This window comes from Strigops habroptila, chromosome Z (assembly GCF_004027225.2).
Source record: "Strigops habroptila isolate Jane chromosome Z, bStrHab1.2.pri, whole genome shotgun sequence".
NCBI lineage: Eukaryota > Metazoa > Chordata > Aves > Psittaciformes > Psittacidae > Strigops > Strigops habroptila.
This window is the reverse complement of record NC_044302.2, coordinates 81,643,980-81,661,520: the sequence shown is the minus strand read 5'-3', so window position 1 is coordinate 81,661,520 and position 17,541 is coordinate 81,643,980. Positions and strand designations below refer to the sequence as shown.

The 17,541-nt window shown below is 37.5% G+C and overlaps 1 protein-coding gene across 2 annotated transcripts in view; it reads right to left on the bottom strand.

The window, feature by feature from the left end:
* Positions 1–17,541, bottom strand: part of PDE4D (phosphodiesterase 4D) — a 407,986-nt gene that overhangs the window by 119,402 nt on the left and 271,043 nt on the right. The window contains exons 1-2 of one of the 2 annotated variants that reach the window (XM_030511742.1): positions 9,582–9,883; positions 8,823–9,014 (exon numbers count right to left, since the gene is read on the bottom strand). In XM_030511742.1, the coding sequence (XP_030367602.1) occupies positions 8,823–9,014; positions 9,582–9,613 (224 nt within the window). In that variant the 5' untranslated portion in view covers positions 9,614–9,883. Of the gene's footprint in view, positions 1–8,822; positions 9,015–9,581; positions 9,884–17,541 lie in introns of those variants that run through there. The other variant, XM_030511741.1, reaches the window with a different exon arrangement.

Sequence of the window (17,541 nt, the reverse complement as noted above, 5' to 3'; positions counted from 1 at the left end):
AGCAAGTATTTCAGGTGTGTTTCCAAATACCCCAATTACCTTCATATGGTAACAAATCAAGTTATTCCACTATGGCATGTTGATGAAGAAAACAATACTTGGCTGTCCTATGATCAGAGATCAAAAAGACAGCTCAAAACAAGTGTGGATTATTATACATAGCTAATGCACAACAAGATATGCTGTGTACTAATGTACCTTGAGCTTTCCAGCTATAGTGGATATTCTGTACAAGATAGTACTTTATTTTTTTATGCCACCTTTTCAGCATCTCAGTTCCTGGACATACATTTTATTAGGTTTGAAAGAAGCCTTTGAATACTTGGAAGTCTGCTCTGTTGAAGTCATCTGTGTTAGATTACCCAAATTACAATCTTGCTTCTATGTGAACTGCATTAGCACCCAAGATGAGGTGCTTTCAAGACTTAGAAAGACAGAATGATCATAACTGTTGCAGACTGAAGGACGGGAAATGAACAGTGAATACCGAGGTGTTTTTAAATCAGTATTTTCAGTTTTAATCCAGGCAGTATTCGGAGGTATTATCTGATTACCTGTGTACCTTGCTGTGCATCACCAGTATCGTATCACAGTGCCTGTGCTCTTGAGCAGACTAGAAACAAGATATTTTGCTGGGTGACAAGGGTAACTAACTGTGTCTTAATGATGGTGATCTGAACCAAGACCCACTGAATTCAGAAACTTCATTCAGGATTGCTGGATGGGCTAGAATCAGAATCAGCTGACTAACTCAAGGAATGGGAAGTATTACTATTTTTCCACATTCCCTATAAATATACTATAGGAACACCAACAGGCTTGTTCCATCTCCCATGAAAGTATCACAGCACCTTTGGAAAGGCTCAAGGAAGATCAAGACCTCTTGTGACAGACCTAGCTACTTCCCTGCTCAGCAAGTTTAAATGTTTTCCAGAGACTGCGCTTGCACATCTCACTTGGGTAATCTGCTGAGGAAATCGTGTAGATACTGATGTAGTGGGCCATCACAGGATGCCAACAGGATGTGCAAAATTGAGAAACACAGCACAGCTCAAGAAATCACCTGTATTGTATTGCCCCAAACAACCACCAAGCTTGAATGTTTTAATCCTACAGTAACACAGCAGACAATTTAGATGACAGAATAATAGTGGACAACTCTGAGCAACTGGCCTGCATTAGGTCTGACAGAATTCAGTCCTAAAGAAAAATAGAGCATGGATTGGCTAGAGTGTTACCCTCGTGTAGGTGGTTTTCCTTCTAAAATCAGGCAGTCTGCCTGTGGGTCACTGTGGCAATGGCAAGGGAAAAGAATCTCCTGCTGTGAGGGGCTTTGGTTTGTGTGTTGAAGGAAGGGCTGGATTAAGCCAGAGGATACAGGACTTTGAACCAGAAAAGAGCTGAACTCAGTCAGAAGAGTCCAGGACAATTTAGCAGTGCCATTGTTAGATTTTTCATACAACATGTATCATTAGTTAGCTCTAAGCAAGGCTGTAAAACAAACAAGCACCAGTGACTAACAAATAGGTCTGTCTTCAGCTCAGGTTAGAGAATATTAGTGACGGGGTGTGCACACATGACTGGAAACAATCAAGTTAGTGCAGCTTAATGAGTTACTATTAATCAGTTTTGACTGCATTAGCTGACACATATAAACTCTTATCTTGTTACAAGTGAAAATAAAATGTATTACCTTGAACTGCTTTTAAGCAGCAGACATTTGGTTGCTTGCACGTCCTTGCCCCATGTGCTTAAATGCTGAGAAATGATATGATTGTGTTATTTCTGAAGAATAAGAACACACAACTTTTCATGTGAATCTCATGCAGGTTGAAAGATTTCCTAATAAAAAATATAAGAGCAGAGCTGCTGAGAACAGCCCCTATGCAAGCTAACTTCCCAGCCCGAGTGAGCTTGCCCTCAGCCAGCCACAGGAAGATTGTCTCAGCTTTAACATTTACAAAAAAGGGTCCATTAACAAAATCCAAACACCTCTAAATGTATGTATATAAGACTAACCAAGAAGACTTCAAGAAAAACAAGGCAAACCCAACAGAATTTTGGACTGTCCATTTTCAGAGGATGAACTCTACAGCTAACACAGCATAAGCACCATTGCAAGCATACAGAGCATTGTTTGTGCCCTAAGGGGTGAAAGAACAACTAATGTTCTTTTGGGTTATGAAATAAATTCAGCCTGTGCATGTAGGTGATCACTGACCTGGAAAAACAGTCTAAAAGGCATCCCCAAAAACATTCAAGTCCCTCTTTACAAAGTTCCCTTACAAAGAACTGGTCTCATCCTTCAGTATCGGTGCACACACATGCATACACAAAACACACTCATCCTCCCTTCTCTCCGCTACAGATCTGTGTAGCAAGCCCAGAGATGAATGGTGTGTGATGTAGCTGAAATCCCAGCTAAGAACTGGTTTTGGCATCATGTTTTTAATAAGATGCCACCGTTGACTGAAGAGGTTTAGGAATTCAGTCTGCTCTGTTTAGCACAGGAGCAGTAACTCGCCATTTCATTTCCAACAGCCCGTATTTCCAGAAGAGGGAGAAAAAAACCCTGACACATTAAAAGTGTTTGAAGGAGAAGTGATGTGCTTAACAACTGAGAGTTATATTTGGAAAATTGTTAGGTTTCAGCATTTGGACATAAAGCCAATAATGATACTGTATTGTCTGAACATAGATAAAATCAATTTGTATTTCATTAAAAAAAATCCTGATTCAATTCAATAATAAAAAGGCATATTAGAACACCTCAGAATCTCCTCAGTTAAAAAGCAGATCTAAAGAAGCCTTCTCAATGCAAAAATGTACTCTTTTTGTTTACAGCTTAACTGTTTTCCTGATCAACAAATGAAGTTAGTGCAAACTTACTATATTTAAATTTAAACGAACTGGATATTACTGAGGTCTTTGTTTTGCATTGCATTTGTAAAACATCCCAAGCAATTGGAAAGGACACACTGGTCTTTTTTAAAAATGTTTTTGTTTATAACTTAAAAAGAATTGTAAGGAACTTAGTAATTACTCAGCTTACTTTAAGCTGCAACCTGGAGATTTCTTCAATAAAAAAATATCTTAAGAGCAAAAAAGCAACACCCAACGAAGCAAAGTATTGGCTTATTTTTCCTAAAGCCATGTAAGTACATTCCTTTCCATAGACAAATAAATGTTTCAAGAAATTTAATATATTTTTTTCATAAAAAAATTGTTTCTAAGCTGAAACCCACATAGAAAATGCATCTTCAAAGATTTTTTTTTTAAAGCAGGCAGACTTTGAAGTTTAAATCATAGAATCATAGAATAGTTAGGGTTGGAAAGAGCATTTAGATCATATAATTCCAACTCCCTCTGCCATGGGCAGGGGTGCCTCACATTAGACTCTGTTGCCCAAGGCTTTGTCTGACCTGGCCTTGAACACTAAATGGTTCTTTTCAGCCAGTAATATCTATAATACAGCAATATCACAGATTCTGAGAAATCACCAGGAATTTCAACAGCAGTTTATCTGGAAAGAAAGGCAATTATTTCTAATTTTTTAAACTGAGGTCCAAATTATTCTGCTTAGTAATTGCACATCTTTTCTGCTCTCCTAGAGTCTTGATAAGAACCCTTCAGAGAAAAGGGTTTTTACTCTGTAACTTCAGATGCTCACAGCATTTTATTAATAAATCAAGGTCTTCCTGTCTCAAAAAGGATAAACTATCATTAGTAATTTGGCTTCCTGTAGTGGATGAGAAAACATATCCTCATTTCATGATGGCATATTAAAGGCTCAGGTGAACCTTGTTAACCGTCCAGGTTTGCCATCTTTGCCTGCCATTATTTTGAAGTACATTTCACTTATGAATCTCATCCGGATTGAATAGAATGCAATTTTTTAAAAAGCTGAGCAGACTGTTGAGAACTGGGAAACATTTGAGTGAGTTTACCTCAAAAATTCTCTTCTCTGGCAGCTGTTCCACGTGCCAGTTAAAGGCGTATTTCAGTTCACTTGCAGCTTCAGGTTGGTATCAGACCTGCCAGTCACTGACAAATAATGGAACTCCCTACCTTGGAATTTCCCTTTATTTAAGGTAATTTTGCAGCCAGCATAATTCCATTATTCTTTATTCTTTGCAAAATTACAGATTATTTTCTCTTTATTTTGGAAAAAAACAATACCCGCACAAATTAAATTGGAAAAAAAAACACAACCCCACACAAATTAAAAATCCCACAACTATTTCTCCAGCTATTGAAGAAGGGGATAATTCATCTTGACGAAACCAGCCAAATCTCTGTATGTCAGTATCTATGTTTATCAAACTACAGAAGCTCTTTTCATTGCAAAGTAGTCCACATTCAGGTTTTATTATTCAAAGAGAGGATCTGCTTGTTTGGTTTTTTGTTTAATGTGGAGTCAAAGTTTACAGGTACATTCAGTTACAGTTTACAAAGCAGCACATCCTCTACGAGAAGGCAGGATAATACTGTAGATACTGGGGAAAAATCCTGGAGTAAATTGCATCCTCTTGACGTTTCTTTTACCATGGACAGCAGAAGAGGGATGCTGCTACTTGCAGAAGGTATTAGCAGAATAGCAGTAGGTTGGCGAGTCTGGGGAATGGGTGTGCTGGTGGCCATTTGGCTATTTGGCAGATCACCAGGCCAATGACACTGCAGTTCCCAGCAGTCAGTGTTCTCTAGTGGGCTCTGGTGCTTAAGAGATGGAAGAAAATTTTGTGTAATTATACTAACTAGAGCTTATACTGGTATTTCACCTGACTGAGGAAACAGTGTTGAGCCTCTCTGAAGCCCATAAACTTCCCACACCAGCTACATTTTTACTGAGTGAGGTTCAGTTGGCCAAGTCCTAGAAAGACCAGGATGTTACATCCGAGCTGTGTTCTGTGACCTTGTAGAAATGGGGAAAGGGTAGACTTAAGGAGTGCTTATTGTCCCAAACCTTTTTTCCTTATGTGCATTCAGAAGACCTAGCGGAGCTCAGGCAGACTGCTGTACCCAGGTTGCGTTGGTCCTCTGGTCTGGTCTGCTACACTCTGGTCTGCTTCTTCAGGATCACAGAGGGACTAACATGGTTTTCTCTCTTTATAGTGGCAGTTAAAACATGCCCCAGGTAGTGGACTGCTTATTGGCTTCCTTCTAGTGTTCATGAGATTGCTAATGATCTCATTGAAGAATCCATTCTTAACCTGGTTAGAGACCTGGATTTTGCTAAAACAGAGATTCTCTACTAATTCAATCTCCTGCTCCATTAATCAGGGCAGTGATCCCTTAGCAAGAAAGGCATAAAAAGTGTTACCACTTCTTCCTCTGTCTGCATTTGCAAGTTCTGAGAAGCAATAGCAGTTCAAGCAGGTGAGTATTATGTAATCAGGCCTCCTCTGAAAGATATCCACAAAGTTCCCTGCTTTACTGATGTGTTCAAATGTAAACCTGATGATTCTTCCAATACAGCACCGATGATTTTGCTCATCTTTCAGCTAGCTTCTGTTCCCTTTGTTGCAACAGTGCTGTTGGGGACTTAAAAGTTTCCATTCTTTACTCTCTTTCCCTTTAAGCTCATTTTCCTGTCTCTCATCACAGATCCTGCCCTGTAATTCCTTATACTGGCTCACTCATCCCCACTCGCTCACTCATTCACTTCTCTTTCTCTTGCACATCCCCATCTCTCTGCTACAAACCCATAGCTGGGCTTCACACACATCTGTGCCCTTTTGCCTTGGACCTTGCATCCTCCTGTCTAAACCACCTGCCTCTCCAGTTCACAGCCTTGACTCTCCTCATATCAATTCCATGTCCTGCTTTTTGACCACTACGACTGTGCTATTGCTTCCAAGAAATAACTGGGGAAAAAAAAAAAAAAAAAAGTTACTGACTCCCACTCCTTAATTTGTTTCTCTTTTCTGACTATATGGCTGCTTTTCCTGCCTTTTCTAATGCCATAACTGCACCCACATTTGTCCAACTAACTTCCTCTCATCTCAGCAGCCTTGCACTCATCCTGACTTTTATTTTTTCCCATAGCTAATCTGGCTCCTCACTTTAAAATATACTTAGTATCTGATTTTCAAAAACTTTAGACCTCCCTCTTCTCTGCCCTTGTTTCTGTTACTTTCCATCTCAGCTCACTGAATGAAACTCCCTTTGCTTGCTCTGTGAGGTTTACTACTTTGGGCATAGGGACTCATACTGTACCTTTGCCTGGGGACAGCATCTAACTTGCTTATTATCTTATGCTTCAACTTGCTGTTTGTGGCAAAGCCCATCTTTTCATCTTGGGTTAGCAAAGAACTGAGCACGACTGTGTTCCCTTCCTTGGCTGGAGCAGTGCAAATAATAAACAATGACAGAATGATGAGTTTGGTACTTTAGCACTGCCATCCACTGGCTGTCTTTTATCACAACACTCCATATTTGACTAAACTCTAAGTTTTATTTTTGTTTCATCTGCTGCTACTAAAGTGGAATGTCAGAAAATCTTTATGTTATATTCCTTACAAATACAAGATGCATGCCTTCTGCTTTCTGTTTTTACTTTATGAAGTGAAATATAGAGGTTGGTAAGTCAAGCACTGAAGAATGAGAGAATTCTAGGTTAAACTGTTATGTAACATTAATTCATCTACCTGGATGATGTGTATGTTTTGTAATATTTTTTAGCTCATGCTTAAGAAACACACAATACTGAAAATTAACCATGTAGGGCATTGGCTATAAGGAAATAGGATAATTTGTGAGTAATCTAAAATTTGTGTGATACTTGCGCTGACAACTTTTCCAGCCTCTACCTCATTTAGGAATGTCCTGAACCAGAGTGGCTTCTCTATTTTTAATAATTTCCAGTGGGTTTCCTTTCTATGAGCACATCCAGATTCTCCTTGAAGCCATATATAAAAAACTTCATGGTAGTTTTTTTCCTTGTAATTTCATCTTTTGAAACTTTTCTCTCTTTCATTCCTTGGTTTTCTTTTACTTAATTTCTGTGATATAATCAAGCTTATTGTAATTAGGCTTACTTCTATATGATTAATATTCCATTGTCAAAACAATTTGCCTTTTACATTTCCTAATGTGCTCCCATCCTAAGCAGTAGCAGGAATATTTTACCTTCTTAGAACAACAACTTCTTTGTGACAGGGGACTGTGAAAACTTATCCAGACATGAGGTAAATAAATTTTATACGCAGATGTGTTTTAAGAAAAAACTGAAAGGAAGAATAGATACAAATATCCAAGGAAGAAGTGTGCTTAGTGTTTCAGTAATTCAATTGTTTATCCAATTTACTGCCATGTGCTGAAATATTACCCAGAATTCTAGGAAATGCAGAAGTGGATTATGAGTTCAAGGATGGAGCACTAATTGAATTCTTAATTGAAATGACTCATCTAAGCAACACAATGACCTGGATTGTCCCCCCGAAGGTAAAAATCTTTCCAAATGGTATCCTGGCACAGGTGCCACACTAAAAGCTTGACTGTAGTCCTTCTAAAAGAAAGACTATCTGTCAGTGAAGAGTTTTCTGGAAGGGGGTCACTATTTCCAAGTAAAATGCATTTTTATTTATGACAAAACAAGATGGATTGGTCGTTTTCTTACTCATTTTGTCTCAACCAAAATCAGTCACACTGGTCACAAAGCTTACCAAGTTCTTCAGTCTACATGCTTAACTGAGGTATGGACCTTACACAAACCCTCTGTAAAGGCATGAAATTTTCTCATCTTGACACTTACATAGAAAGACAGCTATAATTAGATGGTCTTATCAACATTTCTAAAAATCATATGTAAGCTGAAAGTAGGAGTGTCCAAATATAATGACTGCAAATTAAATATCAGGTGAAATTTCACTCATTATTATGAAAACCTTTTTCCTTTGTTGTTTGTATGCTTGTTTTTTAAAGATAAAGAGCATATTGATTGGGTGTTGCCTCATTAAAAAACAGCTTTTAAATTAATGCTGGATTTTTAATGCTTTAGACCTCCTCGCACCCTAGGGGACTCTCACAAGCCTGGTCCTTTATTTTAGTGATTTATAATTGAACCATAAACACCTACTTGGCAGTGAAATTTGAAGCAGATAAGACAAACAAACAAATTAGTTATTCTTCATTTCTACTACTTAGAAGTGCCTAGAAGCTAAGACACCTAACATGTTTTTCACGCTTTACAAACAAACGGAGATTTGCAATTGACTTCCACTACCCATGCAACTTGGGGTCCACACATACTTGAAAAATACGATCCACCAGCAGACAATACACACAACAGAGAAGAAGAGTGAGAGAGAATAACTTTCCAAAAGCCTTTTGTTAACATTTCGCCTTTTACTTAAAAGGGTATTTGAAGTAATCTTTGCTTCTCTTGAATTTATTAATTTCTGTCAGCTGGTAAATCTTTTCTCCAAAAACCTAAACATACCTGGTGCAAATACATGGAATTGTTTTCTAAGAACATTTAAAAAGCAGAAATTGAGTTTATATCACTTCTCTTGAAAAGAACTTAATAGCCAGGAAATCAGAGTTCTCCTTAGTGTTTGGATACAATAGTATTGACCGTTTTCACTATTCTGTCAAAGCTAATAAAGTGCATAAACACATCAAGTACACCCTTATGATATCCTTACTTTCAGAAAACTGCAAAAACAAGTACAAGCTTCAGTAAAGACATAAACAAGCAATTATCCATTACTTCAGTAACGTAAGTGATTACTGTCTTTGATTTTTAAAGGAAATTTCTTGTGGCTGGAAAAATCACATGACAGGACAAAACACAGGCTAAAAGTATTTTATAATGTACTTACATATCACTGGCAATGGAGGAGTTCCTGGACATGGACTTTGGAGACAGGTCATAGTCACTGTCTGACCGGTAAAGGAAAGACTCCCTACGCTGACTGTGGACAAAATTTGCCTGAAGAATTAGCCCTGATCCAGGGCTTGTCATGGGATCCAAGGGACTTCGTCCCGATGATGTACCATTGTCCACATCAAAACTGCAAAAAGAAAGAATAAAAAGATTTATGCCATTGACATAAGAATTTTGAAAGTAATAAAACTCTTCTGAGAAATTTATCATTAGGTAATTGCTTCTTGATAATAATGAGTAAATAAAGACCTGGTCAAGTGCACTGCTAAACCAAATTACACTTTAAAATTGCTGACAACCAAAAGGAACAAGTCTGAAGGAAAATAAATTTTGTACAGAAAAATCACTATTAGGAGTACAGGGAACGTTATGCTTCTCTGCATGTAGAGATCTGTGAGCTGTATACTTGAGGGAACATGAAGTTTCATTGTCTTCTCCCTTGGGCCCCACGTCTCTTGAGCTGGACCCTCATTATCCTATTTCCCACTGTTGAGGCAATTGAGGGCTCCTTTGTTATTGAGTACCTGACCCTAATATTTCATTACTACCCAAGTATTTCAAGAACATATTTGGTCTTATCCCAATAAATGAAGCTCTGGTGTGGGATTAAGATGTATGTGTGTGCTTGGGCATTTCTGCATGTATTATAGTTGCTATTTTACAACCATATAGAAGAAATTAATTCTTTGCTCACTGCCAAGCAGCACAACTCCTGTGCCCATTCATGTCTTTGAATTAGGCAGTTTAGATCCAGCACTTCTAGTTATTGTATTTGGTATTATGAGAGGTAAACAGGCTTATCATTCCGAGGGAACACCGCCATCATGAGAGGCTGAAGGGCGAGGGGAGAGAAAGAAAGAGAAGGAGAGAGAGGATGCTCTTTCATGTAGCCTGTAACGTTTCCACAAAGGGCTTTTTAAAATCAGTGTAAAGACCTTGAATGGGAGTCTGCAATCAATTAGAAACTAGCACAGGGTTGGCTGTGCTGAGAGGACGTGCTCATGGCAACCCATGTTGCTTAGCAGCCCAACAGCTGCGTTTGGTACCATATGGAGCCTTTTTGGAGCATGTGGCTCTGCTTTTAGACTTTATGTGTTGTGGTATGCAGTCTCAGAGGTTACAAATGTGTGGATTAGCAAGGTTATGTCTCCATCTGGTGGGACAGAGCAGATTTTATCCAGCCAGAAGCAGATTACTTCTGTTTCCCTAGTTGGTTGTGTCTATAAAACCAAAGATCAGTTTAGCTTTACAGCACAGTAAGAACGATGTGCATGAAGCCTTGGCTTCTAAATATTTGGACTTGTTTGCCATACTAATGGGAACTTACATAATACTGCTACAGCATTTAGGAATGAAGAATGAACAGAGCATCTTTCACATTATTTTTTAAACATGGGTCAGTGTTAGCATCATAGTATGTACATATTGAACCTATCTAAAGTACTCATTTTGAAACCAGTGTTTTTGTGAAGGACACCCACCAGTTTTCAGTTATATCTAATGACAGCAGAAGAGAAAATATTCAGTACTTGTCAGCTGTTGATTAGACTTCAGCCTGGTGCAGAAGTCACAGCAGGTACATGCTGCTCTCTGCACTAGCTTGTTTCTTTCTGTTATCTACCAGTGACCCAAGGTTGCAGTGAGGTTGCGGCTTTATGTTTTACTGAAGAGACAGCATTTCAATGGCTTTTTTTCCTTTGTTAAATGAACCAATCAAAGAAACATTTATTGCCTATTTTGACAGAAATGTACATCGCGTGGCACAGAATGGACCTTGGTTTCATGTTTTATTCCATTGTTTCATTGTTACTTTGCACATATTCCTGAAACTGCAACCTTTCTACTGCTCTCAGATGATATAATTTATTATATACTCACTTTTCACTGTTTGAATGTAGAAAAGCAAACTTTTTCTTTTTTAACTGTTCAGAAAATGGTATTAAAAAGAAATCAACCAAGCTGAGCAATTTAATCCTCTTTTCACTGTAGTTTCCAGAACAATTCACTGTCAGCAAATCCTAACACATAAACTTGTTCCCAAATTTGATTTCTTTTGATTATGCCTGAATATTTTTTCTGTGTCCTCAAATGTGCTGTTACATGACATGATCTATTTCAAACTACCAAAGCTAATCCAAAAGACATCAAATGGGAGTCCTGCCACAGCCTGTGTGGTGATCTTGGACAACGCAAAGCTCATATTTGCCTTTCATTTTCCCTGTTCCCTGCATCTTTGTGATCATTGTGAGATCTGCTCACAGAAAAAAAAAAAAAAAAAAAAGAGAAAGAAAGAAAGCATACTGGAAATGGCATGATAGCATGAATACTACTAAAACATCCTTTGCAGCTTCTGCTTTTAATAACCATATTGCCATTACTACTAGCATGACTACTATTATTCACTAGCAATCAGTATCTTTTGAGTTTGAATGCCTGGCTATTCCAGGAGCACAAAATACTCACAATATCAATGAAGGGTTTGCAACATCTGTGAGCTCATTGTATCAAATTTTCCTGACACTTCTATTTCATTGCCTAATTATTTTTTTTCTTTAAAAACATTTGCAAGAATACACAGACTCCTAAACAATATACAGTTTGTATGTTTTGTTTTTCTATTGAGTGCAGCTCTTTCATGCAATTTTAGGTAAAACAGAAGAGTATTATTTACTCCTGTGGTAATAAGACTAACTTCTGTAATGCCAGTATCATTTCAAACATATATAAAGTACTCTGAAACGTCTAAAGCAAAAATTAAAAGTGGAAGATAAATAAATGAAGGTAAAGGTAGGTCTGTCTTATAGCAGGAAAATTTTGAATAAGGAATAACTATTGATTTCTTTTAAATTAGACTTAATTACTCATCTAATCATAAGGTACTTTATTGGATTAAAGAAACATGGTATTGTTTGCAGATTTGTTTTATTTTCTTCAGTCACCTTTTGTGGACATGATATGAATATTTTATTATTAGTGTTATTTCTCACAGTCAGAAACTAAGGCTTCTATGAATGCTATCACTGTCAGATTATAAAATAATGATTTGGGTTTTTTTTTTAAATTAAAAATCTGTTAGCTAAAACTGCAGTTTCATCAGCTGCGAGAGTCCTTGTGGTTTGCACCATCAAATAACTACAGGTATGTGCAAAACATGCACATCGCTGTTGTGACAGGAATCTTCTTCTGTGGTACTGTGTTGTGTCCACTAGATGGGTGTAGAAAGTAACGAAAAAGATCCAAATAGATAACTAGGACTTGGCTCATACTGCTCAACGAAAACGTCTTTTATGTAAATATGTATCAAGAAAAAAAAGTGTTCAGTTCTACAGTCAAAGGGGGAACGTGAATACGGCACTGGCTTGCCAGAAATGTATGTTTATATTATAATGTTTCTAAAATGTTACAGCAGTTAAGTATCTTGTTTAGCTCTTACTTACTGAGAACGTTGACAGCACTTTCACATAGAAAAATCTAGTAGAAATCTAAATGAACAATGTGTTATTGCACTGAAAACCAAATAAATTGTTTCTTTGGCTGAATCTTTTTTGCAAGAAATGGAGCTGCTGAGCACACTGCATCAAATGAACAGAGGATCAGAATGGTGAATTGAAGACTTTCACACAAGTTGTTTTTTCTTGCTGTATACACTGAAAAAAAAATTAAAAATTTAAAATACAAAGTAAGATAGATTCTTCAATGAGCCTGGGCAGAAATATCAGAAAGTCAGCTGTGGTTGCTTCATATTTATCTTTCCGTAGCAAGAACATGCTGTGAATTAAAAAGTGCACGTTCACTTGCAAACCAAAAGTTGTTCTCTCACTAGTGTGTTCCTCAGCCTCCTGCCACTTTGGTAGATGGTGGTCTTTGGAAAGGAAAAAGGAGCATGGAAGTTATTACTTGAAGGCATAGAAACTGTTGTTATTGTTTCAGAGGCAGAAATTGGCTATTTAAAGACAGAATTTTCCACCATTGTTTTGCAGCTAGTTTCAGGCACTACACATGCAAAATGAAGCTGCTTTTAGTGACAGGAGCAATTTGGCACAGCACTCAGCACAGAATTTTCTATGTTCAAAGAGCTTTGCTGCAACTCCACAGATGCCAAAGCTATGAAAAGCCAGTGCTAATTCAGCAACTTTTGTGTCTGCATTTTGACAAAATGTTTTATGACATTCGTGGATACTGTTTATCTTTAGAGCCTGCCTTATTCAGTGTTCAGTGATGACAAACATGACATGGGATGAAAGTTCGGCCTTTTTTCCTTTTTTGGCTATATACTGTGCTTGCATGTCTTGCCCACTGTGTATCATCCAGGCTCTGTACTGAGATGGGGATAAGGGTGTTGAACTCTCTTGAGCGACTTATCTTCCCTGTGCTCCAAATAGGACAAGAAGTAATAACATCACAAGCAACCCTTAGGAAGATTATTAATGATTTGCTTCAGGCAGTAGTACGAATCTGTGGCAAGGACAGGAGAGGTTTTGTATCCCAGATCTCTGCAGCACTGCTTCATTGTTCATCAGTGCACAGCTTCTTTACACAGTGAATGAAACTCTCTGTGGACTTGCTTTTGAGTCCTTAAGTAATGCTCTGCCACTCTCTAAAAGAAAAAAAGGGAAGATCTGTGTACAAAATACAGCTTTTAGTTACATAAGGAGTAATGGCATCATAATGAACATGCGCAAGAGCTTGTAATTAAGGCAGCATAGAAATTCCTTATTACTGCATAGTCTTCCTTATTACTGAGAGATCAGCAATTTAATCCTGTGGCATTTTGTTGCGGATTTTTGTTTTGTTTTGTTTTTAGAGAAGTAAGCAATAGTAGAAGGAGGGAGAAAATAAATTCCACCCCAAAATGAAGAGTTTATTAGACTTTTTAACAATATAAACTGCACTCCTGATATTCCCCTTTAAGTCTCTCTCCACCTTCAGCCTATCCTATCTTGGAAACTATAGTGAGGGAAAGAGTTAGGAGCCAAATTAGTTCATCCTCTGGGGACACCTTATCTTTTAAGGCTATCTTTAAGCATTACAGAGGGACAATCAAGTTCTAGAGGAGCAAATTTTGCCCCCCTGCAAAGGATTCCATTGTCCTAGTGTCAAGCAGCATCTCCAGCCATGTGTGTTATGATCTACCTATGCATCTCAATGCCCTAACTTCCCTTAAGTTCCTTCTATGTTTTCACCTGGAAGCACAATGCCACTATCATACCGAATGGGTGCATTTGGCCTAGCAGCTGTAATTCACTGACATTATCACAGAAGAGCTGCCCTGTAGCAACTGCCTTTAGGCAGATTCTTATTTAGAGTAAAGCAAGGTAATAAAACTTTATTTACATCTAAAAGGAAAAAGAAAGCTATTTATGGCTTGTGTCCCAGGACAGGAGCCCAGCCTGGAGAAGGCAGCCTGTAATTACTGGAGAAAGGGGAGGATCGATCTGGTGGTCCCTTCAAATGCAGATAAAAAAGGATAAAAAAGGCAGTGAGCCACCTCAGCTGGTGGGACCTACTTTGGACATGGAGAATTACAGGGTGCCTGTCTCTAGGATCGTTCGGTATGAAAGTCCAGGGTAGGGGAAAGCTTATTCCCTGTCAGATGTGATGCAACAGGCAGAGCGTACTGTGCTCTTAGACCAATTAAGTAATTAGCTGCATTAATTAAGGTGTGTCCTGGAGATGTGTGTGTCTCAAATCAAAGCAGGACAGTTTAAAGTTTTGTTCTTAGATGTGATGGATTTATTCTGCATGAGTGATTTTTTTTTTTTTTTTTCTTTTTTATTAGGACAGACCATTTCAGTTATTGTGGAAATCACAGCCATTATGACCCAATTCTTCAAAAACTGTAGAGACTCCTGAGATACTATGCCATTAGAAAGCATTTTCTGTGAGGTAGACACAAATTCTATTACATTAATTTTACAGCTCTCAGTCAGAGTCTCAGGCAGTGCAAGGAATAAACAAAGACAGAGACAAAAATCTCTTCCTCTGGAACATTATTTTCATTGATGCATTTTGGTTTACTTTATACGCGAAATATATTCACTGCATTCAGCTGTAAATCTGTCCACAGTTTTGCTAGTACACCAAATAATTATAATATTTTCTTTGTGAAACACTGATTTTAGATACAGTTTACACTCATTAAATATACTTAACAAGTACTTTGGTTATATCTTTATGCCCTCTCTTGGGCCTTTTTATTGCTTATCAATAAACTAAGCATTCAATTGAGCCAACAGCTGATTTGGGTATCCCCTTTTTTGTTAGACATAGTTACCACCAGAGTTTAATAAAAAATGAAGATTTAGAATTTTCTTTATCAGAAAGAAACAAGTTGTCACTAATCAAGCCCTGCCATAGGCTTCCACTGGACTTCAGTTTTTAAATAAGTTCATCTGCCGCACCAGAAAAAAACCTGCAAAAATGAATCAGTGGTTTTATATAATTGAATAAAAGGCCTAAAATTTATTCCTTCTATTAATTTTCTGCTTGGGACCTTTCAAAATGTTTCCTTTCTTACAGTGTCTACTCAGTGATGCAGGAGAGACCACATCTAGTTTTTCCCTTTACTTTCTGTCTCTTCCCCCATGCCTCATAAAAACTAAAGACCTCAGGAAGTGGGGAAAAAAGAGAAATATTTATACTGACATTTTAGAAGGAATATCATATCAAGTCTACATTTGAAGAAAAAAAATTGTTAATATGTGACCTGTGAACATATAATTTTCATTTTCTCTATAGCAAAGTTAACAAAAACTTTTGCCTTCCATTGCTTAAAAATATTTTCAGCAGATTGTAAGCAAATCATGTTAAACATATGATCTAAATCTGAATTTTCTTGTACCACTAGAGAATTCAAGCCAACTATCTACTTGTGGCTTTGGGTTTCCAGTTAAGCGATTCAGCAAGCAAGCCTTATGATTATGTCCATTTTTAGAAATGGTGTGGATAGATTTTCCAGTATCAAAACTCCAAGCAAAAGAAGAAAAAGTGACATTTCATTAAATTTGCTTTCAGCAGCAAAACTTGGCTTTTGCTCTTGGCATAACTGTTTCTGGAAACATTTAGATTATAACCAGGCTTCATACTAATATTAAAAGCCCAGATAACAGGAAAATAGGGTCTATGTAGAACAAAAAATACACTGAAGCACAAAGGTTTGTAAGAATTAGTCTACTCACACATGTTAGATGTGAGAACGCCAGCTATGTATTTAGCTTCTGTCTCATGATTTTCTAGCAAGAGTATTGGGAAATGTAACCAATCCCTCAAAACAAACTGTTTCATGTTTTGTTATGAAGTTTCCAAGCAAGGAGTTTGTCGTGACAATTACTACATATCTTTGGGCTTTTTGCTTTGAAAAGTCTCTTCATACTCAAATCAAGGTGTACTTTTCATAATGGCACCTCATTATTCTTAATTATACCTTAGTGGTCTATGCATTTGGCATGCAAGCCTTTGTTGCATCTACTAAATCAATTTGCTTGTTATGTTCAGCCATACTGGGATTCTTTTCGCAATGCCTTTTATTCTTTCCTTCGAGGGCATCATCCCTCACTTGTAAATCTTTATTCTCTGAACTTGGCTCTTGCAAATGAACATCTTCCTACTAATGTGATATTCAGATAAGAATGCCAGATCCCAGATCCTCTTACATGAATTTGATGTTTTGATATTTCTTTGAAGCTGAAATAATTGTCTTATTGCAATATAACAAAAATGCAAACAAAAACCGCCAGAGAAACAAAATGCAAAATATTTTCAAATAAATGTGGTAATCTTTTCAGGCTTCTACTAGGTTTAAGTCACTTTATATGGTTCTATTGATCTAATAATCCTACTGGGACTAGTATCCCCATTTTCAGACAATAAAAACAGGCCAGCGAAACTGTTATCCCCAAGATGTCTGGTAAAATCTGTTGCAGGTTAAGGTCTAAATGAGGAAATCTGCAAAAAATACTGAAGAATCAGAGCTATTTTCAGTAACCTGAGGTGAAGAAAGCTGAAAAATAGAGCCACTTAATGCAGACATGAGAAGGAGTATGCAGCAAACCCAGGAGTGCTCCTGAACTGCCAACTAGCCACCTGTGGGCTGCCGCTGCTGCAGGCGCCTGTCAGCCACTGTGCAGCTCTTCGTGTGCAGACTCAGCTGAACCACTGGTGGTTCTCCACTTTGATATTGTCATTACTTAATTACAGTCTATCTGTCCCCCTTCACTTAAACCATTCCACAATGATGCCTGTGCTTATTTTCCCTAAGGTGCCCTTTTTCCTGGGCCCTAAATACTAAAGTACCTTCAAACTCATTAAAAAAAAAAATAAAATCACTTCACCTAATTTCTTCAAGAAATTCTAGAACAACACTGTTTTTCTTCCCAGGGTGAGTTTCCAGGTATCCCCACTTCTTTTTTTTTTTCTGCAGCACTACCTTCTGAGCAGTACTTGGACACTGGAGTGCAAAACCAACTTGCACCGAGTGTGACTATATAACATGTATTTACTATAATTCACAGTGCTATTGTTTTTCTCTTATTTTAAATGTATTTGAATCAAATATCAAAGCATTTCAAAATGTTTATTTAGGAATTTATAAAAATATGCAAACCATCTATCAAACATCCTGACTAATCCTAATTAAAATGCATCTCCCTTAAGAT